This window comes from Rhinoderma darwinii, chromosome 8, assembly GCF_050947455.1.
Source record: "Rhinoderma darwinii isolate aRhiDar2 chromosome 8, aRhiDar2.hap1, whole genome shotgun sequence".
Classification (NCBI taxonomy): domain Eukaryota; kingdom Metazoa; phylum Chordata; class Amphibia; order Anura; family Rhinodermatidae; genus Rhinoderma; species Rhinoderma darwinii.
This window is the reverse complement of record NC_134694.1, coordinates 4,043,258-4,068,061: the sequence shown is the minus strand read 5'-3', so window position 1 is coordinate 4,068,061 and position 24,804 is coordinate 4,043,258. Positions and strand designations below refer to the sequence as shown.

The window sequence follows — 24,804 nt, the reverse complement described above, 5'->3', positions numbered from 1 at the left end:
AAGCTGAGTGATCACCACGGTGGGAGCCCTAATGACAGCCGTATTGGTGGTCACCCAGCTTTCCCTGAATAACTTAATAATGTGAACTGTTCCTTTAAATGATCAGACTGTGAGTGCCGCCCTGCGTGGGGGTCACGTCCGGTGTAGCGCCCCCGGATCGCTTAGATTGCCGCCTTTCTAATGCACAGTGAGGTTATTTCAGGGCATTTTTCGGGGCCACTCCACCCCCGGGTGCCCCTGCGCTCCCTCCTGGGCTCTGTAGTTCATGTTCTCGTCTGTGTAGCAGATAAGCGTCTTCATTGAATGGTCTTGTTGAGCAGCGGCGTCTGTTCTGACTACGGCTTCATTAATTACCGCACGTCAGCGGCCGCTCACATCATCCCAACCTCAGCAAGTGAGAAGCACAAAGCTATCAAAGCCGAGCTTCAAAGATCACCGGAGCCGTCTCTGGGGTAATCTCTGATCCCTGCTTCCCCACCACTTCAAAGACCGGCGTAGAACTCGTCGGGGAGGGGGCGCTCCGGCAGGGAGGGGACGCAATCTGATTTCTATAATAGGGGCTGGCACCGTCCCCGTTTGATATGAGATGCAAGGAAGGTTGGGATTCGTTTATCGACTTTGAAATCATTCGCACGACCTTCAGAAAACGGCGTCCTGTCCCGCAACGCTAGTAAATAGGAGGAGGACGGAGGGTCCGAGCGGGTGGGGGAGGGGGGTTATGTCTCATCTGGGGGTGGACTTCGGTTCATGTTGTAGATAGAAAAAAATATGTCGATTGGAAATGGAATTCCGGGATTCTGCGAAATTCCACAAAACCTCCAACCAGGGCGGGAATGTCGCTCCAGTGATTCTGGTATCGGCGTAGAAACCGCGGAGTGCGAAAAAGTAACCGGTCAGATAGTAAAGTAAGTGATGAGATCTGTAATATGGCGCTCAAAGCTGCGAGTCTGCCCCCAAAGAAACCATCCGTAAGTGTTTATATGGCGTCAGAACGGCAGCGTGTGTGTATATAACATCAGGAGGGCAGCGTGTATATAGCATCAGGAGGGCAGCGTGTATATAGCATCAGGAGGGCAGCGTGTATATAGCATCAGGACGGCAGCGTGTATATAGCATCAGGACGGGAGCGTGTATATAACATCAGGACGGCAGCGCGTATATAGCATCAGGACGGCAGCGTATATATAACATCAGGACGGCAGCGTATATATAACATCAGGACGGCAGCGCGTATATAACATCAGGACGGGAGCGTGTATATAGCATCAGGAGGGCAGCGCGTATATAGCATCAGGACGGCAGCGTGTATATAGCATCAGGACGGCAGCGTGTATATAGCATCAGGACGGCAGCGTGTATATAGCATCAGGACGGCAGCGTGTATATAGCATCAGGACGGCAGCGCGTATATAGCATCAGGACGGCAGCGCGTATATAGCATCAGGACGGCAGCGCGTATATAGCATCAGGACGGCAGCGCGTATATAGCATCAGGACGGCAGCGCGTATATAGCATCAGGACGGCAGCGCGTATATAGCATCAGGACGGCAGCGCGTATATAGCATCAGGACGGCAGCGCGTATATAGCATCAGGACGGCAGCGCGTATATAGCATCAGGACGGCAGCGCGTATATAGCATCAGGACGGCAGCGCGTATATAGCATCAGGACGGCAGCGCGTATATAGCATCAGGAGGGCAGCGTGTGTGTATATAGCATCAGGACGGCAGCGCGTATATAGCATCAGGACGGCAGCGCGTATATAGCATCAGGACGGCAGCGCGTATATAGCATCAGGACGGCAGCGCGTATATAGCATCAGGAGGGCAGCGCGTATATAGCATCAGGAGGGCAGCGCGTATATAGCATCAGGACGGCAGCGCGTATATAGCATCAGGAGGGCAGCGTGTGTGTATATAGCATCAGGACGGCAGCGCGTATATAGCATCAGGACGGCAGCGCGTATATAGCATCAGGACGGCAGCGCGTATATAGCATCAGGACGGCAGCGCGTATATAGCATCAGGAGGGCAGCGCGTATATAGCATCAGGAGGGCAGCGCGTATATAGCATCAGGACGGGAGCGTGTATATATAGCATCAGGACGGCAGCGTGTATATAGCATCAGGACGGCAGCGCGTATATAGCATCAGGAGGGCAGCGCGTATATAGCATCAGGACGGCAGCGCGTATATAGCATCAGGACGGGAGCGTGTATATATAGCATCAGGACGGCAGCGCGTATATAGCATCAGGAGGGCAGCGTATATAGCATCAGGAGGGCAGCGTATATAGCATCAGGAGGGCAGCGTGTGTATATAGCATCAGGAGGGCAGCGCGTATGTAACATCAGGACGGCAGCGTATATAGCATCAGGAGGGCAGCGCGTATATAGCATCAGGACGGGAGCGCGTATATAGCATCAGGACGGGAGCGCGTATATAGCATCAGGACGGGAGCGTATATAGGATCAGGACGGCAGCGCGTATATAGCATCAGGACGGGAGCGCGTATATAGCATCAGGACGGGAGCGCGTATATAGCATCAGGACGGGAGCGTATATAGGATCAGGAGGGCAGCGCGTATATAGCATCAGGACGGCAGCGCGTATATAGCATCAGGACGGCAGCGCGTATATAGCATCAGGAGGGCAGCGCGTATGTAGCATCAGGACGGCAGCGCGTATATAGCATCAGGAGGGCAGCGCGTATATAGCATCAGGACGGCAGAGTGTATATAGCATCAGGAGGGCAGCGCGTATAGCATCAGGAGGGCAGCGCGTATATAGCATCAGGAGGGCAGCGCGTATATAGCATCAGTACGGGAGCGCGTATATAGCATCAGGACGGGAGCGCGTATATAGCATCAGGACGGGAGCGTATATAGGATCAGGAGGGCAGCGCGTATATAGCATCAGGACGGCAGCGCGTATGTAGCATCAGGACGGGAGCGCGTATATAGCATCAGGACGGCAGCGCGTATATAGCATCAGGACGGCAGCGCGTATATAGCATCAGGACGGCAGCGCGTATATAGCATCAGGAGGGCAGCGCGTATGTAGCATCAGGAGGGCAGCGTATATAGCATCAGGACGGCAGCGCGTATATAGCATCAGGAGGGCAGCGCGTATATAGCATCAGGACGGCAGCGTGTATATAGCATCAGGAGGGCAGCGCGTATAGCATCAGGAGGGCAGCGCGTATATAGCATCAGGAGGGCAGCGCGTATATAGCATCAGGAGGGCAGCGCGTATATAGCATCAGGACGGGAGCGCGTATATAGCATCAGGACGGGAGCGTATATAGGATCAGGAGGGCAGCGCGTATGTAGCATCAGGAGGGCAGCGCGTATGTAGCATCAGGACGGCAGCGCGTATATAGCATCAGGAGGGCAGCGCGTATGTAGCATCAGGAGGGCAGCGCGTATGTAGCATCAGGAGGGCAGCGCGTATGTAGCATCAGGAGGGCAGCGCGTATATAGCATCAGGACGGCAGCGCGTATATAGCATCAGGAGGGCAGCGCGTATATAGCATCAGGAGGGCAGCGCGTATATAGCATCAGGAGGGCAGCGCGTATATAGCATCAGGAGGGCAGCGCGTATATAGCATCAGGAGGGCAGCGCGTATATAGCATCAGGACGGGAGCGTATATAGGATCAGGAGGGGCAGCGCGTATGTAGCATCAGGAGGGCAGCGCGTATGTAGCATCAGGAGGGCAGCGCGTATGTAGCATCAGGAGGGCAGCGCGTATGTAGCATCAGGAGGGCAGCGCGTATGTAGCATCAGGAGGGCAGCGCGTATGTAGCATCAGGAGGGCAGCGCGTATATAGCATCAGGACGGCAGCGCGTATGTAGCATCAGGAGGGCAGCGCGTATGTAGCATCAGGACGGCAGCGTATATAGCATCAGGACGGCAGCGCGTATATAGCATCAGGAGGGCAGCGCGTATATAGCATCAGGACGGCAGCGCGTATATAGCATCAGGAGGGCAGCGCGTATATAGGATCAGGAGGGCAGCGTATATAGGATCAGGAGGGCAGCGCGTATATAGCATCAGGAGGGCAGCGCGTATATAGCATCAGGAGGGCAGCGCGTATATAGCATCAGGAGGGCAGCGCGTATATAGCATCAGGAGGGCAGCGCGTATATAGCATCAGGAGGGCAGCGCGTATATAGCATCAGGAGGGCAGCGCGTATATAGCATCAGGAGGGCAGCGCGTATATAGGATCAGGAGGGCAGCGCGTATATAGCATCAGGAGGGCAGCGCGTATATAGCATCAGGAGGGCAGCGCGTATATAGCATCAGGACGGGAGCGCGTATATAGCATCAGGACGGGAGCGTATATAGGATCAGGAGGGCAGCGCGTATATAGCATCAGGAGGGCAGCGTATATAGGATCAGGAGGGCAGCGCGTATATAGCATCAGGAGGGCAGCGTATATAGGATCAGGAGGGCAGCGTATATAACATCCTGTATATTGTGATTCTGCGTACCTGGCGGCCTCTGTAATGACTGGGGGTGGTCGGGGCACGGGTGCGGTATACAGGGTGCTATATCTCGGTACCTGGACTGCTTTCCTGTGGTTGGTGCCAGTGTTGCGGAGAAGCTGGAGGGTGATCTCTGCCGCTCCCCATGACGGGCTATACGAGGATTCGGGGGGGGTGCAGGTCTCCTTGTACTGGGGTTTCTTCATTTAAACCTTGATTTCGCCAAGGACATTGCCCCGTCCGCAGGCGCTAATGAAACGAAGAGCCGCAGTCCCGTCCTTCATCTTCAGTCCTCTTAATAATTCATGCACCTGGTAAATATGTAAATTCCTCGTCAATGCTGGATTTAATGACCTCTCATAGAGTTCCAATGGTCCAATACACCGGGTTACTGGAAGGGACTCGGCGTGGTGGGCGGTTACTGCATTATAGTGTTATAATGGTGCAGGACTCCGAATCAGGGACTAACATTTTATTATTTTATTTACTTCTTTCAGCTGGACATCTGGTCAAAGTCCATCTATCAAGTCTTCCAGAAGGTAAGAGCAGCACATCGGCCCTGACCACACGCTGCCCGCCCGCACCCTGCCCGCCCGCAACAACTTCCAAATTCCACATTTAACAACATTTCACGCTATAACGCTACATAAAAGTCCTTTAATCTGGCGTTTGATAATCCATATAATCTGATCTGATTTTTTTCCAGCACAGAACTTGCAATATAATGTAGAATCCTAGAGATTTTTTGCTATTGGAAACAGTCAGCAAGCCTGTGAGCATAAACCCCCCCCCCCCCCCTAACAGCTGAGCTTCTAGAATACAGGGAGCAGTCAGCATTTTGCACATCACACATGACTATCCAGTGCCTGGTGTAAAGCTGACACTTCCCAGCATGCAAATCACCAGAGCAAGCTCTGTGCAGACACTGAACAAGCAGGGGATGCTGGGAGATTTCAGCTCTGAAGCTGTAGAATTGTGTGTATGCAGCTCTCAAGTATATAATTCTTGGGTGACAACCAATATGGTCTCCATTACTGGTGGTGTTGCCGCTACGTGTACGGACACTTTCTGAATGAACCTTTAAGATCCTCCTGTGCTTCGCTCCTGCAACCAAACCGATACTCAGTGGACAACATGACGAGCCTGGCCGATGGAGCGTCTTCCTGAGGCTCGGAGATTTGGAAGACCCCCCCCCACCCCACCTGTTGTCTCCTGATAAAGCCAGAATGAATTCCTCCCGCCTGTTTCCTCCCCAATAAACGCAACGTCAGCAGAACGGCTTTATTAGGTTGGTTTATGAAGGGCCAGCCTCGCCGGAGGGGTCTGCGAGCGCCGCGCTCCACAATCCACCGCACGCTCAGGATCATTTTACTTGTGGACTGCCCAGACATTGAAATCATTCACAACAGGGGTAGAAGCTCAGCAGTCGTCTCCCCCCCCCCCCCCCCTCCTGAAGGCGCCGTCTGGAGAATCTCGTACCGCGGATGAAATCATTTTCATACTGAACTTATAAAGTCACGAAACACGGCTCTCAATGCCCTCCCCGAAAGAAATCCCAAGAGTCGTAGTAAAAAAAAAAAAAAAAAATGTTAACGACCAACATGGCGCCCACCGGAGTAGTCACCCAGCTTTTCTGCGGTCCGGAAGGACAAAGCTCCAGTAACAATGAAGAATCCTTTCCTCCCTGCAGTGTTAGACCTGTCTGTTCTCTCGTTACGGTCACACTATGGCTTCTACATTGTAGCAAGTTGTGGCTCGAGCAAATGTGTCAGACTCCACCCATAGTCATGTGACCACTAAGCTCCGCCCAGAGCGGGACTTCATGTTTTAAAGGAGAGCATTAAAGATGTTTGAACGTCTCGATTTGATCGGCTTCCACTCTGATCATCATTGCATCCCACATCAGGGTCGTCGGTGTAAGGTTAGGGATGATTGGAGTTCTCCTTTAAATCTCCCAGCTGTCTAGTTTTTTTTATGGGATCGTCCCTACGGAACGTACATTAAAAGGGTGGGGCTTATGCAAATAAGGCCCAAAATGGGGCGTTCCTGGTGTGAATGGGTGGGGCTTAAAATATCCAATGAATGAAATAGGGTCACATTCTTGAGGATGAGGAGCTGCTTGCGGGGTCGTTACATTGTACAGCTGTTTTACCCGCCCCTGTGCTGTCTCTGACATGGAGGGTGGCGCTGTGGGATTTTTGGGCGATCCTGATCAACAAAATAGCGGCTTTATTGAGTAATGTGAGTTCTGACCCCTTGAGATATTATTTTGTAATCTGGAAGAAAGTCAGTCCCAGGCGACCGCAGGGTTCATGTCCCAGCCGCTATACAGTGTGAGGACCCTGCAAACAGCCCCCTATATCTCAGCTTCCGGGAGCCCTGTAAGGAGGACATGGGGGGAGGGGAGCCACAAATGAATTGTTCGGAGCGGTCATTAGTACGCGGTGTCGTTTTTCTCTGCTGTATCTTCCCTAAATAGGGGGGCAGTATGGATTCGGAGAAGAGTCCTGAATACTAATCTGCGGCACGTTACTGCACACCCGCCCGGGCGACGGTGAACTTCATGCCAGGGAGCAGCGCCCTGCCTTCACGCCTTCCCTTTGTGTCGTCCAAGTCTAAATCTGACGGGTATTGTCTGGGACAATGGGCTGCGGATAAAAGGAGAGTTTGACTCTTGAGGGGGCAGCGCCGCTACGGAGGATGAATAGGTTCCCCGTTGACCACCGGCTCTGGTTTTTTCTTAATGTGGCATTTAAACTGCGGCAGTAAATAGGCTGTTTAGAGCGTTCCCGCGGTCCGGCCGGTCCACCTCCCCGATCGTCTTAATAGGATGTGTGCGCCCGTTCCTGTGACAGAACTCCAGGTAGCCGGCTCGGAGATGAATAGATGCCGTCAACTAGTAAACACAGAGCCTTGCGGCATGCCGAGCCTCAAAAAGAAGCCAAACAAAAGCCGAAAGTGCCCATGAATACACCATCGAGAGGCTGATGAGAGCATTATATCGCCGCCAGAAAGTAACCCCATACTCATCTTACTGTTTATATTCCGTTTGTAAGCCCACTCCTATCCAGATGCGATTTATAGCTCTGTTCATCCAGCTCTTCCTGATTCACAAATAGAATGCAAGGAGTGCAGTGAAGACTGACACACTGAACTCGAGAGTGGAAACCGGCATGTGACTACATAACAATGAGGTTTTATATGCCATTCAGGGTCCGTTACCAGCTGGTGACAACCCTTATTGGCACTGTAATGGTGGCTGTTAGGGGTTGTCACCTTGGACTAGTGTAGTAGAAAGCTTTTTAGTCCTGGACTGCCATTGATCATGCATTGCATTGAATTCCATGAAAGAGGAGCTACAGAGGAGGAGAGAGCAGGGACTGTGTATTTCTATGAAGCCCGAGTGACCCTGTGACTAAATAATAGCTGCTAGAAATGGCCGCTGTATCCTTGACCGGCCACATGAGGAAGAAAGGTCAGGAGCAGAACAAGAAGATTTTTCAGTACACATTTGTATACTGCAAGGTTGTTGATAGGGGGGGGAAGACTTAAAGGGTATGTCCACACCCAGCGGAGGCCGCCATCTTGGGGTAGACCACTCGTGACCTATAGGTTCAGTAAGGCCATTGATGAGCCGCAGAATAAACCTTCTATAAGAGTTTCTAGTAATGAGTCCTAGTTTTCTCCTCCTTGAAGAGTGTCGGGGTGGATGTCCTGACCTTCCAGCCCTCCACCCTGTGGCCCTTACCAGCCCGTCTGCCCCCTCCTGGGTATCACTAGATGCCCTCCTGTTCGGTACTGGAAAGTTTCTGCAGCAAAGACAATGCAGCCGCCTAATGTATGAAAATATATTCTCGTCAATAATGTTCAGCGAGATAAAGAGCCGGAGCATGAATGTATTCATGAGGCCATAGATCCGGCTATTGATGATCCGGCCTCAAGGTCACCGAGGCCACAACTTCACGGTCATTCACAAAGCCGCCCGCCATCCGTCTTCCCAGAAACCCTAATATCAAACTAATAGGGTCAGAATGTTACAAGCAAATTGTAGTGATCAGTTCTCCTTTGTTGTGGGCGATCGATACCTCCGTACATGAAGAGGAGCACATGGCCGTCATGTCAGGCCCGGCGTACATGGCAGCGGTCAATAACCCCAGAGCAGCGCTCACACCTGACTCCGGCATTTCAGAAGTCAGTTCAGGCTTAATTTGCTTGGAAAAGCTGGGTGACGATCAGTATGGCCGCCATTAGGACTATCATGGTGACCGGTTCAGACTTTCCTTAGTAATATCTGGCTCTGGGAAAGCTGGATGATAGCCAGTATGGCCACCCTTGCAGCTCCCGCAGGGGTTTAGTCATATAATCAATAGTTCGATCTGATTCTGGGAAAGTTGGGTGACTACCATTATGGCTGCCATTGTGGCTAAGATGGTGACCAGTTCAGACTTTCCTTAGCTACAGCTTGTCTGGGTCATAGCCAGTATGGCCACCATTGTGGGGACCTGTTCAGCCCTTCCTTAGTTATATCTACTTCTAGGAAAGCTGGGTGACAATCATTACTGCCGCCATTGCAGCTCCTACAGGGGTCTATTTAGTCATTTCTTAGCTATATCTGTTTTCTGGAAAGCTGGGTGACAATAGGGCCACCATTACAGCTCCCCTGCTTTCCCAGGTTCCTGAACAGAACATCTGCCTGAAAACAGGGACGTGTCACCACATATATAAAAGGATTTGCCATTCAGAGCTCTAGGAAAGCTGGGAGATGTAATGGCGGCCCTATTGAAAATCCTTTGCCCATAACTTGTAATCTGGAATGCCCCAGGAGGGTAATAGAGACATCCCCATATGTAAGACCCCGACCGTCTCATTCAGAACAGGGGGGGGGGCCGCACGTCTTGATGCCCGATTCCGCCGCTCATCGATCTGCTCTTTTATTCCGGTCTCTGGTAACTTTGTATTTTACCCATCGCTCTTCCCCTCCCCCGTACATCTCAATGTTTTTCTTCTTCTTCGTCTCGCCCGTTCATCACTGATCTCGCCGTGTTTTTCTCGCCGGTGTCTGCGCTGATAAAGGCTGCCTGTACGATTGACAGCGCTGTCGCCTGCAGCCTCTCCTTCCACCACACCCGGCGCTTACGCTTTTTAGATGTGTCAAATAATTTTCATGAAGGTGTCACATTGCCGCCGCCTGTTATCTCCTCCCTGGATCCCGATCACACAAACTGCTCAAGCAGAGACGCAATTCATCTCCTCCCCGGCCCGCTCCCTGCCGGTATCTCATCATTCATCCCAAACGGAGGCGATCCTGCTGGGCGATCACTCTGATCGGGTTGTGAGGAGCATTTGTAGGAGGCCGCAGTTAGCGTGGTGAGATCCGCCGCTCGTATGAGGAACTTTTTGTCCCGTCCCGTCTCCCCCTATGTAGCATCGAGGCCGTCCTTGCAGTTACTGTGGTGCCCAAGAAAGGGTGACCCCCACCAAGTTTTCTGGGGATGGTGTAAACCACCTTACCAGAGGGGCCTCAACAATATGGCCGCAGGACCCGGACCCCCCAATTGAACCGGACTTCGATCACCATAGGGTTCTATTAGGGGTCCGAGTCTTGTGGCCGTAATACAGATGATGAAATGCCTCCGAATTATAAAGGTGGGAAGATGGAGGAGGGGGGGCGAAGAAATGTTGGGTTCTCCCCTAGAGGGATGAGGCGTGATCTAGTGTGTAATTGGGGGGGGGGACGGGACGCTTTGATTTTGGCTGTTTTACGCATTTCTCCACGTGACCTGATATTATTCTGTGTTCCAGGTTACAGACCACGCCACGACCGCCTTGCTGCATTACCAGCTGCCGCAGATGCCCGACGTGGTGGTGCGATCATTTATGGTAAGTCTTCTGAGGGGAGGGGGTTCATGACACGTGAGCTTACACTCTAATGGCCGGTGCATTACTTCATATGTCATGGCGTGGGCGGGCGGCTTCCCATCCCAACGTTTCCAGATCCGGTGTGACAGGTGGAAAGTTCTGGCATCTCGGCCGCACAGTCAGCACTGGGTTACTCTACAATCTCCAGGGGAGGGGGCTGCGATTGATCGGTTGTAGCTCCAGCTGAGATCCTTTTTACGGAGAGGCTTGACAGGCGCTCAATAAAAATGCCAATATCCTGGACCCTTCACCGGTCAGCTGAGCAGTGGAGCTTACCGAGTGCAGGAAGGTCTTAATTACCCCCTAATTCACCGAGCTGTGATGTCATCAGGGAGGGTGGGGGGGGGTAATTGTTGGCTCACGACTGCCCCCTTCATGCCCTACACCTAACCATGCACGTTGCCCCCACCTGTGCTGTGACTTGTGGAGAACATCACCGCCGCGTCGTGAGACTGCCCCCCCCCCCTTTACAGGCGCACCTAGAACTTTATTACATTACCCCCTCCCTCTAAAAAATAATATAACGTTTTACCAGACCCCACAATAAATTCAGACCCCAAATTTGCTCCAGACCTTAGACTAGACCCCAAAATTAAATTAGACCCCAGACTAGACCCCGATATTAAATTAGACCCCAGACTAGACCCTGATATTAAATTAGACCCCAGACTAGACCCCGATATTAAATTAGACCCCAGACTAGACCCCGATATTAAATGAGACCCCAGACTAGACCCCGATATTAAATGAGACCCCAGACTAGACCCCGATATTAAATTAGACCCCAGACTAGACCCTGATATTAAATTAGACCCCAGACTAGACCCCAATATTAAATTAGACCCCGATATTAAATTAGACCCCAGACTAGACCCCGATATTAAATTAGACCCCAGACTAGACCCCGATATTAAATTAGACCCCAGACTAGACCCCGATATTAAATTAGACCCCAGACTAGACCCCGATATTAAATTAGACCCCAGACCAGACCCTGAAATTAATTAGACCCCAGACTAGACCCCAAAACTAAATTAAACCCCAGAATTAAATTAAAACCCCAGACTAGACCCCGAAATGAAATTAGACCGCAGACTAGATCTCTGAATTTATCAGTTATCGGAGTAACGACCACTCGTCCCCATCCATAGCTCCGTGTGACAGGAACAAACGAGCGCCGATCAACGATGTCTCGTTGATCGGCGCTCGCTGCACCGGCCAAAATCGGCCGGTGTAATAGGGGCTTAAGTGTTCCCGTTTACGACTTCATTACGGAGCGGTACCGGGCGCCTTTAAGTGTTCTTTTTCGTATAGTCCGATATTGACGGATTCTGCGGGGAAGTTGCTCTGAACACAGACAAATGTGCATCCCGGGCTGCGTCCAATCCCTCATTCTCTCCTCCTGTATTGATTGCAGGAAGAGTTATTGAGGACGTAACTATTCAGCCTCCTATAGGTCTTTATTTACCCACGCATCACGCAGCGCTCATTTTCCCAAAACCTGTCAGAGAATTTTAGAGGGATGTGTTCCTACTGTATAAAAAGAAAGCCGACCGCAGAATGTGGCGCCGGCGCCTACTCGTTCATCTGCACGAAGACGTCTCGCCGGTTACTGTGGGAACACGAGCCTCATACTCTACAGATAAATCCAGCAAATTGTCATTTTATGCCAAACCCCCTTCTCCTCCGGGCATGCTGGGCGGCCGCGGTGGGTACAGCGTTCTGAGGCCTTGTTCACACTTACGTTGGCGGCATGCAGCGCTATTCTTCCACGAAACCCAACAGACCCCATTCTAAGTTAACGAGGTCGTTCAGCACTGGTTGTACGACCGAACCGGCACTGTCATAGTTTCCGCTATATTACAGATGGCCCAATTACTTGTATTTATGGCGCTTAGATTCTGTCCAGGCGTCACCCGTTTCGGTGGGACTAAAGTTCGCCATGTAGCCGTAACCTTGTAGATCTATTGCGCCCGCACTACTGTCAAAGGGGCTGTCTGCTTTGGCCAACATTTATCCTATGTTCCCTATCAGGGCGTACGGATGCGTGGAGAGTCGCTGCTAAGTGCCGCTCTGGCAGATCCTTGTATTACTCAGGCGGCCAACGCGGACTCGCCATCTATTTCCCGTGGGAGCCCCCTGCGACCATTGGGGGACCCATGCAATGGAAAAGGCTTCTCCAAACTGGACAGTCCCATTAAAACTCTGTATAGCATTTTATATACATTACCTGGTGGTAAATACGTTTCGGTGGAGTGACCCTTTAATTCTTATGTGTAGAGATTGGGATGACATGACCGCTCCAGGTAGGAAGGTGCCGATCCAGCCATGACTGACAGTCTGGTTGCTAGGGACTCACTGCCTAACAACCACGGACTTTATATGAGGTTGTCAGACAGTGCTCCCTTATCAACCCGGCCATATTAATCCGTTTTATTCGGGAGGCCCCTTTAACACGATTTCTGAACACCGTATAATCCTGCGTGTGAAATCTGTATTAATATCTCCGTCTCTGAGCCGTTCTGATTATTTTTTGTGCTTATGGCGGTTTTTACCGTGTGTTTAAATAAAGTTTCCACGCCATATGGGATTCTGCTTTTAGGATCGCTGAGCCTCGGAGAAAAAAAAAAAAACAACTTTTTTTTTTTTTTTTAATTCTAAATCAGCTTTCTTTTGACCTTGTAAAAAGACGAAAATAAATAAATAAAGACGTAGCTCGCGCACTTCGGCGGTTGTGAAAGCAGCACGTCTCGCCTGGGCCCGGGCCAGAGTGTGTCATCCCGTCACCCAGAGCATTAAACATGACAGCTACGATGGCATTTTTTATTTCACTTTTTCCCTCCCCCCCTCCTTTTGCAGACCTGGTTAAGAAGTTATATCAAGCTGTTCCAGGCTCCATGCCAACGCTGCGGAAAGTTCTTACAGGACGGTCTGCCACCCACGTGGAGGGATTTTCGCACATTAGAGGCTTTCCATGATACCTGTCGGCAGTAGTACAGAAGGAACCATCTATGGGATTGGGGGGATTCTCCTTCGATGACCACTTCATTCGGATATTTTTGAGCTAATCAAAGGAAATTTTTGGACCGAGATTAAGATATTCGCACCGTCCGGGGAACGTGGACCTTGGAACTTGCACAAATAAGACCTACGACCCTCGGTGGAAGCTGTTAATGTTAGAGCTCGCTCCGTGCCTGGGGCACAGCTGTGGCATTTGGAAACCAATCAGACCTTGGACCTCAGGGGTGTCGGGAATTTGATGATTTGGACATCTGGTCTCGTGGCTTGTCTTCAGAAGAGAACATGAAAATGTTGACTTTTCGATCGTGGGCCGTCAGTTGATGTTTTATAGGAATAAGGATATTGTACTTTAAATTTTATTATTAAAAAAAAAAAAAAACTAATTTTTTTGGAGTTTTCAATAAAAAAAAAAAATTGGCCGCGTTTTCTAATATGAATAGAAATTCAGAAATTTCACCAACTTAAGTCGAGTTGCGTGTCTTTAGGTACTGCACGTGTTGTTAGAGGGGCACATAATGGGAATATAATGTGTTTTTAGGGCTGTCACCATTTCTTCACTTTTGGGATGATCCACACCCAAGCGAAACATGTCAATAGATAGGTCAGGGACCGGACCCCATATAGTAAGTATTGACCTAAGTTGTATGGGCAGCTTTACCTAAGGACAAGTTGGGAAGTATCTCACATGTGTTTTGTTCTGCTTTTGGATCAACAGATTAAGAAATCCTGATCGATCGTACCTGATGGACTTTTTATGGAGCAGGTATATCGACGACGTTTTTTTAATTGAAGTTGGCCATTTGGTTCATTCAGCAGCATTGACAGCATATCTGTAGACTGGATAGCCTGAAAACATGGTGGATCATCTCATCCATACAGTGATTCCAGTATGTTTTGGTCAACCACCATTACCATGAAGTCCCATGTTGACTTGTTCAATCACATTTTAGTTCCCCCTAAAAATGAACCCTCCCGAATCATGATCAAGTAAACAGTGCGAGGTGATCCCTGCTCATCTTCATTCTCTTGGCCTATCAGCTTTGCCAAAAGCACTCGCTCTGATTGGCTAAGAACCCTGAGATAAGAATGGATTCCCTCTGCGCTACCTGCCAGGCCAATTTAGTGAGATGGTGGAAGTACTTAGTGTAGTCGTAAAAGAGCTGCTGCAAATAGCGTTTTTTGTTGACCCGGCCTTAGAGGGAGCTGTATAATACTTCAATGGTAGATGGATGAGTGGACATCGCCTTTAACTGCATTAGGGGACTCTGGTAGCTCTTCCTGGCGTATCGACATCCTAATATGTGTACACAAGAATGATGATGACTGTACTTTATAAATCTGTCCTGTTCCTTTAAATCCCTGTGTAAGTCCGCTGCAGTCATCTCTCCCTTGTTAGGGGTCCTCTAGTTGAGGGATTCCCTGATTTAACAACTCCCACGCCCCCGAAAGGGTTCATGGAAAGATCACCAAGAAACCAGACGATTCATCAGTGTGTGGAGTTAATTAGCGAACGCAGCAACGACTTAGTCCATCATCGTCTTAACGAGATTTATGCGGCACAGACGCGGCCGCTCTTTGTTATTGGCCAAAAAAAAGTGGTACAATGAATCCAAAGGCTATTTGTTTTTCATAGTTTGCTTGCTGTCAGTGAACAGGAAAATTCTCATTTACATACAAAAGTTTAAAACATGTCCTGACCGAATACTTCCCACAGCTGAGGGTTTGTTACAGTGTATCTAGTCTAGATAATCCTCTGTGAGCTAAACACAGCAACAACACCAACCTCGCTCCAGTCCTGATCGTTTCCTACAATGTATCAGTGCAGGTGAAATGTATCAGTCTGTTAAGCTCACAAAGAATTGTCTAGACAGGAAACGATTGTAGCAAAGCCTCAGCTGTGAGAAGTATTAGAGAAGTTCGGGGTTTCTGGATTTAAATAAGAATGTTACCATTCACTTACATTAAGCAGAGATCTTGAAAACAGTGAGAAAAGTTGTAGAACTTTTATTAGACCATTATATTATTGATCAAGCTTTATCTGGAAAAGGTTTATTGTGGTGGTTAGATCAGGGTCACGCCCCTTTTAGGTGGGACTAGGGAAAGGGGCGGGGCTGTGACAACTACATATTTCTTTTTGCAATGCTTGTGGTGGATTTTGGATGGACTTTGTTCTCTAGGAATCTGCAGACCGCAGCACGATTTTTGGACGCTATATAAGAAGGTATTAATTATATATGGGGCGCGCTCCTTATCGCTGATGTGGCCTGCAGTGCTTTTAGTGCTTGGCCGTTTCACCTGCAGAAGTCTGGCGTCAGTCTGGTGCGGGGATCCTCTGTTGGGGTTCTCGCTCCGTCCCGTTGCTCGGCTCTCCGCACCGGGTGACATCTTGGCCTGCGCTACAAGTAAACCATTAGGCTTAAAAGGCAAGTGGATCATGTCCTGAAGAAGGCGCTTGTTGAAAATCATTATTGATCGCCTTTACCACACAATTACCTTCCTGATTTTACTTTATGGCAGTTCCTGGACGGAGTTAACGCTTTCCTGACCGTTAACCCCTTAGTGGTCGAGCATGAACGTTCTCTATAGAAGGACTTATGTGCGTGTTGCGTTGCTGCCCTCATCCAGATGTGACCGTTCTATAATTTCAATCGGGAAGTCTAGAAAAACGTTGCTGCTCTCTACCAGAAATAGCGCCACTCTTATCCATGGCCATAAGTGGTACTGCAGTTCAACCCCATTTATTGAAAGACCAGACACAACCTGTGAACAGGAATTGCGCTTCTAGAAACGTCCCAGCCGTATATGAGGCGAATAGTAAATGGTGTTAATGTAAGGAAAGTTTTACCTCCTCGGCAATATCGGAGTAAACGCTTCCTCTTGCACCCCCCCCCCCTCTCACTTTTATTTCAATGTCAATACTGTACATATGCATTGCACTGTTTAGACTTGTGGCCCCTGGGAGCCCCCTGTCCCCCTCCCCCGTCCTGCATTTTTCATGGCCGTTTGCCGCTGTTACTCTGTTTGCCTCAGGAGCTTATATTGATCAAGACATAGAAGAACACTGCAATTTCCTCCTCAAGGCCTCCTGTCAGCGGCTGCGCTGCCTCCCAGCTCCCCCCTGGGCTCCACTTCTATTTATGGGAAAAAGTTTTCCGATTCATCAGGCCGTAAAAGTCAATCCAGAAACCTCTGCGGACCACAACGTCCTGATAATTCAGTGGTAACGTAACATGCAGAAGATGTCTTATATCGTATCGTAACATTCTAACGAGGGGAGGAGCAGGAAGGGTCATCCTTGTAAAATGTGTGCCCAAAAATATATCCCAGAGTACAGATAATGTAGTAGATGTTACCTGCAGTCCTATGTAACACCACCGATAATACACAGTGATAACTCTCTGAGTACAGATAATGTAGTAGTGTTACCTGCAGTCCTATGTAACACCACCGATAACACACAGTGATCACTCTCCGAGTACAGATAATGTAGTAGTGATCTGCAGTCCCATGTAACACCACAGATAACACATACACTTCACATTATAGCGTTATATTATACATATGTCATTGCGCCGCTGGAGCGGGTGGTTCACGTATTCCTCCGCAGCGACCCTCCTCCTTTTCTTAATTAAACTTCAAGCTGAGAATTAAAACTTGTCAAGAAAAAAAAAAATATTGGCGACTGGAAAATGGAAGCAACGTGTGATCAATACGAGGGATTGATGGAGGAAAAGCCAGACAGCGAGCAGAGAATCAGCACTTTACTGTCCTTGCTGCATATTAAAGACGCATCCGTTATATCCGAGATGTTCTCCAGTGATCTGATTATAGGGTGATGGATGAGATCCTGCCTGCAGTACTGAGGACCACCACACGGGGCGATGCCATGTAAGACCAGGTGACATCTCGTACTAAATAATACACCCCACTGGAAAACAAGTGTCATTATCCTGTCCCCCAGGTGTCCGTGTCATTATCCTGTCCCCCAAGTGTCAGTGTATCATTATCCTGTCCCCCAAGTGTCAGTGTATCATTATCCTGTCCCCCAAGTGTCAGTGTATCATTATCCTGTCCCCCAAGTGTCAGTGTATCATTATCCTGTCCCCCAAGTGTCAGTGTATCATTATCCTGTCCCCCAAGTGTCAGTGTATCATTATCCTGTCCGCCAAGTGTCAGTGTATCATTATCCTGTCCCCCAAGTGTCAGTGTATCATTATCCTGTCCCCCAAGTGTCCGTGTCATTATCCTGTCCCCCAAGTGTCAGTGTATCATTATCCTGTCCCCCAAGTGTCAGTGTATCATTATCCTGTCCCCCAAGTGTCAGCGTGTTATTATCCTGTCCACCAAGTGTCAGTGTGTCATTATCCTGTCCCCCAAGTGTCAGTGTATCATTACCCTGTCCCCCAAGTGTCAGTGTCATTACCCTGTCCCCCAAGTGTCAATGTATCATTATCCTGTACCCCAAGTGTCAGTGTCATTATCCTGTACCCCAAGTGTCAGTGTGTCATAATCCTGTACCCCAAGTGTCAGTGTGTCATAATCCTGTACTCCAAGTGTCAGTGTATCATTATCCTGTCCCCCAAGTGTCAGTGTATCATTATCCTGTCCCCCAAGTGTCAGCGTGTTATTATCCTGTCCACCAAGTGTCAGTGTGTCATTATCCTGTCCCCCAAGTGTCAGCGTGTCATTATCCTGTCCCCCAAGTGTCCGTGTCATTATCCTGTCCCCCAAGTGTCAGTGTATCATTATCCTGTACCCCAAGTGTCAGTGTATCATTATCCTGTACCCCAAGTGTCAGTGCATCATTATCCTGTACCCCTAAATGTTGGGGCTTATGCCAATTTGGTCATACTTATTTACCAGCTGTCTTAGGGTTGTTCTTGTGCTGCTATTCAGGATTTGAATGTTGGGGGTTGTAGTCTTCACAATGACGTTACACAATACATGTTCCCACATCTTACGGCACAATGATGACACATTAGAAGAGTCTGCACTGTGATACAATGTTGCAAAGATTGACAGTCGTGAAGTTTGGCGCTGTGTACAGAATCTCTAGTATCGGAAACCCCGCGGTCCGCTCTCACGCCTGCTGCTTGTTTTTGCTGTCAGACTAAAAAGCAGATAAAGTTGTGTACAGGTATACAGAGCCTCCCCATCACATCCCATCAAAGCCAAGGAACAGGGTGACTTTATTGGACCAAAATAAACATAGGCATGAATAATTAATCAGCTGTGTCCTCTCCTACCTCTCTAAGATTTTATTAGAAGGTGGGGGAAGGGGGGTGAGATTGTACGGTATTCTTGGACTTGCAGGTCTATAGTTGTAGTCCTATAAACTGAGAATATGATAATCCTCACAGGTCATATATCCTGCACTGAACACCGTAGTACAGTCTATACGTAGATAATTCCCATAAACACTGTGTACATACATTACATTACTTATACTGTACTGATCCTGATTTATATCCTGTATTATACTCCAGAGCTGCACTCACTATTCTGCTGGTGGAGTCACTGTGTACATACATTACATTACTTATCCTGTACTGATCCTGAGTTATATCCTATATTATACTCCAGAGCTGCACTCACTGTTCTGCTGGTGGAGTCAATGTGTACATACATTACATTACTTATCCTGTACTGATCCTGAGTTACATCCTGTATTATACTCCAGAGCTGCACTCACTATTCTGCTGGTGGAGTCACTGTGTACATACATTACATTACTTATCCTGCACTGATCCTGAGTTATATCCTGTATTATACTCCAGAGCTGCACTCACTATTCTGTTGGTGGAGTCACTGTATATATACACATTACATTACTTATCCTGTACTGATCCTGAGTTATATCCTGTATTATACTCCAGAGCTGCACTCATTATTCTGCTGGTGGAGTCACTGTGTACATACATTACATTACTTATCCTGTACTGATCCTGAGTTATATCCTGTATTATACTCCAGAGCTGCACTCACTATTCTGCTGGTGGAGTCACTGTGTACATACATTACATTACTTATCCTGTACTGATCCTGAGTTATATCCTCTATTATACTCCAGAGCTGCACTCACTATTCTGCTGGTGGAGTCACTGTGTACATACATTACATTACTTATCCTGTACTGATCCTGAGTTATATCCTGTATTATACTCCAGAGCTGCACTCACTATTCTGCTGGTGGAGTCACAGTGTACATACATTACATTACTTATCCTGTACTGATCCTGAGTTATATCCTGTATTATACTCCAGAGCTGCACTCACTATTCTGCTGGTGGAGTCACTGTGTACATACATTACATTACTTATCCTGTACTGATCCTGATTTATATCCTGTATTATACTCCAGAGCTGCACTCACTATTCTGCTGGTGGAGTCACTGTGTGCATACATTACATTACTTCTCCTGTACTGATCCTGAGTTACATCCTGTATTATACTCCAGAGCTGCACTCACTATTCTGCTGGTGGAGTCACTGTGTACATACATTACATTACTTATCCTGTACTGATCCTGAGTTATATCCTATATTATACTCCAGAGCTGCACTCACTGTTCTGCTGGTGGAGTCAATGTGTACATACATTACATTACTTATCCTGTACTGATCCTGAGTTACATCCTGTATTATACTCCAGAGCTGCACTCACTATTCTGCTGGTGGAGTCACTGTGTACATACATTACATTACTTATCCTGCACTGATCCTGAGTTATATCCTGTATTATACTCCAGAGCTGCACTCACTATTCTGTTGGTGGAGTCACTGTATATATACACATTGCATTACTTATCCTGTACTGATCCTGAGTTATTTCCTGTATTATACTCCAGAGCTGCACTCATTATTCTGCTGGTGGAGTTGCTGTATACATACATTACATTACTTATCCTGTACTGATCCTGAGTTATATCCTGTATTATACTCCAGAGCTGCACTCACTATTCTGCTGGTGGAGTCACTGTGTACATACATTACATTACTTATCCTGTACTGATCCTGAGTTACCTCCTGTATTATACTCCAGAGCTGCACTCACTATTCTGTTGGTGGAGTCACTGTATATATACACATTACATTACTTATCCTGTACTGATCCTGAGTTACATCCTGTATTATGCTCCAGAGCTGCACTCACTATTCTGCTGGTGGAGTCACTGTGTACATACATTACATTACTTATCCTGTACTGATCCTGAGTTATATCCTGTATTATACTCCAGAGCTGCACTCACTATTCTGCTGGTGGAGTCACTGTGTACATACATTACATTACTTATCCTGTACTGATCCTGAGTTATATCCTCTATTATACTCCAGAGCTGCACTCACTATTCTGCTGGTGGAGTCACTGTGTACATACATTACATTACTTATCCTGTACTGATCCTGAGTTATATCCTGTATTATACTCCAGAGCTGCACTCACTATTCTGCTGGTGGAGTCACTGTGTACATACATTACATTACTTATCCTGTACTGATCCTGAGTTATATCCTGTATTATACTCCAGAGCTGCACTCACTATTCTGCTGGTGGAGTCACTGTGTACATACATTACATTACTTATCCTGTACTGATCCTGAGTTATATCCTGTATTATACTCCAGAGCTGCACTCACTATTCTGCTGGTGGAGTCACTGTGTACATACATTACATTACTTATCCTGTACTGATCCTGAGTTACACCCTGTATTATACTCCAGAGCTGCACTCACTATTCTGCTGGTGGAGTCACTGTGTACATACATTACATTACTTATCCTGTACTGATCCTGAGTTATATCCTGTATTATACTCCAGAGCTGCACTCAGAGTAGTTCTGCCGTCCTCTGGTGCATGTTTTTGTATCTGCTGTTTGCGTTATTTTGCTATGTTTTGGATTTTACTTCACATATGTTACTCTTCTCAGGCATCTTACCATTAGGACCTCACTGCTGAAGAAGTGGGTGATACACGTGGGGTTCTCGTGGCCTCCTGTGATGGATATTGTAAGAACTTATATTTGCTCCTTTCGTTTTGTGTTGATGTTTAGACTTTTTTCAGCTTTCTATTTTTTTCCTTTTTGACCTGTCCTTTATGGCTTATAAAATATTCTTTAGTGATTTATCCTTTAGCCCAACGAGGGACTGGAACTTGTGTCCGGCACTTGTTTGTGCACTTTCTTGATGTTTGTCTGTTTCTCTTGTATTATGTAGCAGTCTCGTTTACGTGTTGTCATGTTTGAGTGCTGCTTCTGCTCCTCGTCATCGTCTTGCTCTAGCTGCTTGATCAGTGTCTCCTCAATGTGGAGACCAGAGCCGTTTTGTTTCCACTTTTACTTCCGTACAGTCCCTCAGTTATTAAAGCCGCTGAGCAGAGTCGTGGATTCTACGTAAAGGGAATGATGAGGATCAACCGTCTCCATAACCTGCATCTAAATAACAATGGAAGCGCAAATGTGAACGACTGAGGAAAGACGGCGAGGAAAAGCAATTTACTAATGTCAAAGATCTTCAGATTCATTAGGAAATGTAATTTCATCACGTCTACTACATGGAAGTCAAAAGTATCTATCTATCTATCTCATATCTATCTCATATCTATCTATCTATCTATCTATCTATCTATCTATCTATCTATCTCATATCTATCTATCTATCTATCTATCTATCTATCTATCTATCTATCTATCTATCTATCTATCTATCTATCATCTATCCATCTATCTATCTCATATCTATCTATCTCATATCCATCCATCTATCTATCTGTCTCATATCTATCTATCTATCTCATATCTATCTATCTATCTATCTCATATCTATCTATCTATCTATCTCATATCTATCTATCTATCTATCTCATATCTATCTCTATCTATCTCATATCTATCTATCTATCTATCTATCTATATCTATCTATCTCATATCTATCTATCTCATATCTATCTATCTATCTATCTCATATCTATCTATCTCATATCTATCTATCTATCTCATATCTATCTATCTATCTCCTATCTATCTATCTCCTATCTATCTATCTATCTATATCTATCTATCTATCTATCTATATCTATCTCATATCTATCTATCTCATATCTATCTATCTATCTATCTCATCTATCTCATCTATCTATCTATCTCATATCTATCTATCTATCTATCTATCTCATATCTATCTATCTATCTATCTCATATCTATCTATCGCATATCTATCTATCTCATATCTATCTATCTCATATCTATCTCATATCTATCTATCTATCTCATATCTATCTATCTGTCGATCTCATTATCTGTCTATCTGTCGATCTCATGATCTGTCGATCTCATTATCGGTTGATCTGTCGATCTCATTATCTGTCTCTGTCGATCTCATTATCTGTCTCTGTCGATCTCATTATCTGTCTCTGTCGATCTCATTATCTGTCTCTGTCGATCTCATGATCTGTCGATCTCATTATCTGTCTCTGTCGATCTCATTATCTGTCTCTGTCGATCTCATTATCGGTCGATCTCATTATCGGTCGATCTCATTATCGGTCGATCTCATTATCGGTCGATCTCATTATCGGTCGATCTCATTATCGGTCGATCTCATTATCGGTCGATCTCATTATCGGTCGATCTCATTATCGGTCGATCTCATTATCTGTCTCGGTCGATCTCATTATCTGTCTCTGTCGATCTCATTATCTGTCTCTGTCGATCTCATTATCTGTCTATCTGTCGATCTCATTATCGGTCGATCTCATTATCGGTCGATCTCATTATCGGCCGATCTCATTATCGGCCGATCTCATGATCGGCCGATCTCATGATCGGCCGATCTCATGATCGGCCGATCTCATGATCGGTCGATCTCATGATCGGTCGATCTCATGATCGGTCGATCTCATGATCGGTCGATCTCATGATCGGTCGATCTCATGATCGGTCGATCTTTCGATCGATTCCATTATCTGTCGATTCCATTATCTTTCGATCTCATGATTGGTCGATCTCATTATCTGTCTCTGTCGATCTCATTATCTGTCTCTGTCGATCTCATTATCTGTCTATCTATCTGTCGATCTCATTATCTTGTCGATCTCATTATCTTGTCGATCTCATTATCTTGTCGATCTCATTATCGGTCGATCTCATTATCGGTCGATCTCATTATCGGTCTATCTCATTATCTGTCTCTGTCGATCTCATTATCTGTCTGTCGATCTCATTATCGGTCGATCTCATGATCGGTCGATCTTTCGATCGATTCCATGATCTGTCGATTCCATTATCTTTCGATCTCATGATTGGTCGATCTCATTATCTGTCTCTGTCGATCTCATTATCTGTCTCTGTCGATCTCATTATCTGTCTATCTATCTGTCGATCTCATGATCTGTCAATCTCATTATCTGTCGATTTCATTATCGGTCGATCTCCTTATCGGTCGATCTCCTTATCGGTCGATCTCCTTATCGGTCGATCTCATTATCGGTCGATCTCATTATCGGTCGATCTCATTATCGGTCGATCTCATTATCGGTCGATCTCATTATCGGTCGATCTCATTATCTTGTCGATCTCATTATCTTGTCGATCTCATTATCTTGTCGATCTCATTATCTTGTCGATCTCATTATCTGTCGATCTCATTATCGGTCGATCTCATTATCGGTCTATCTGTCGATCTCATGATCGGTCGATCTCATGATCGGTCGATCTTTCGATCGATTCCATTATCTGTCGATTCCATTATCTTTCGATCTCATGATTGGTCGATCTCATTATCTGTCGATCTGTCGATCTCATGAGCGGTCGATCTTTCGATCTCATTATCGGTCGATTCCATTATCTTTCGATCTCCTGATCGGTCGATCTCATGATCGGTCGATCTCATGATCCCATTATCTGTTGATCCCATTATCTGTCCATCTGTCGATCCCATTATCGGTCGATCTGTCGATCTCATTATCGGTCGCTCTCATTATCTGTCAATCTCATTATCGGTCGCTCTGTCGATCTCATGATCGGTCGATCTCACATTTCTTTTTATGAAGGTATTCTGCTGAAGTGGAGCCCGTCGTCCCATCAGACCCGCTGCATGTTTTATCCGTACGTTCCTGCCTCTGTCTTTTCTACTTTATTCTTTGACATATGAATAACATTCGCTTGTGTTTTTGGATCTTCATCATGACAGTCGTCTCGTTTCTCTCCATCCATCCACTTGTCGCACCTTTAATCCTTCCAGGTCACCGATCGCTGGGTCCGGTCATGGGTTACGATTAATGAGATGCTAATGATGTGCGTGCTGATAAGTGCTGTAGTAATCATCCGCTCCGTGCTGACGGTGGGGGTTTGTGTTCTTAGTCGCTGACTTTACA

At 47.0% G+C, this 24,804-nt stretch overlaps 1 protein-coding gene across 2 annotated transcripts in view; it reads left to right on the top strand.

Annotated features, from left to right (window-relative positions):
- The window catches only part of MED27 (mediator complex subunit 27), a 151,133-nt gene extending 136,698 nt beyond the window's left edge, over positions 1–14,435 (top strand). The window contains exons 6-8 of one of the 2 annotated variants that reach the window (XM_075834697.1): positions 4,988–5,029; positions 10,293–10,370; positions 14,146–14,435. In XM_075834697.1, coding sequence (XP_075690812.1) covers positions 4,988–5,029; positions 10,293–10,370; positions 14,146–14,160 — 135 coding nt within the window. In that variant the 3' untranslated portion in view covers positions 14,161–14,435. Of the gene's footprint in view, positions 1–4,987; positions 5,030–10,292; positions 10,371–13,268; positions 13,800–14,145 lie in introns of those variants that run through there. The other variant, XM_075834696.1, reaches the window with a different exon arrangement.
- The last annotated feature ends 10,369 nt before the right edge of the window (positions 14,436–24,804 follow it).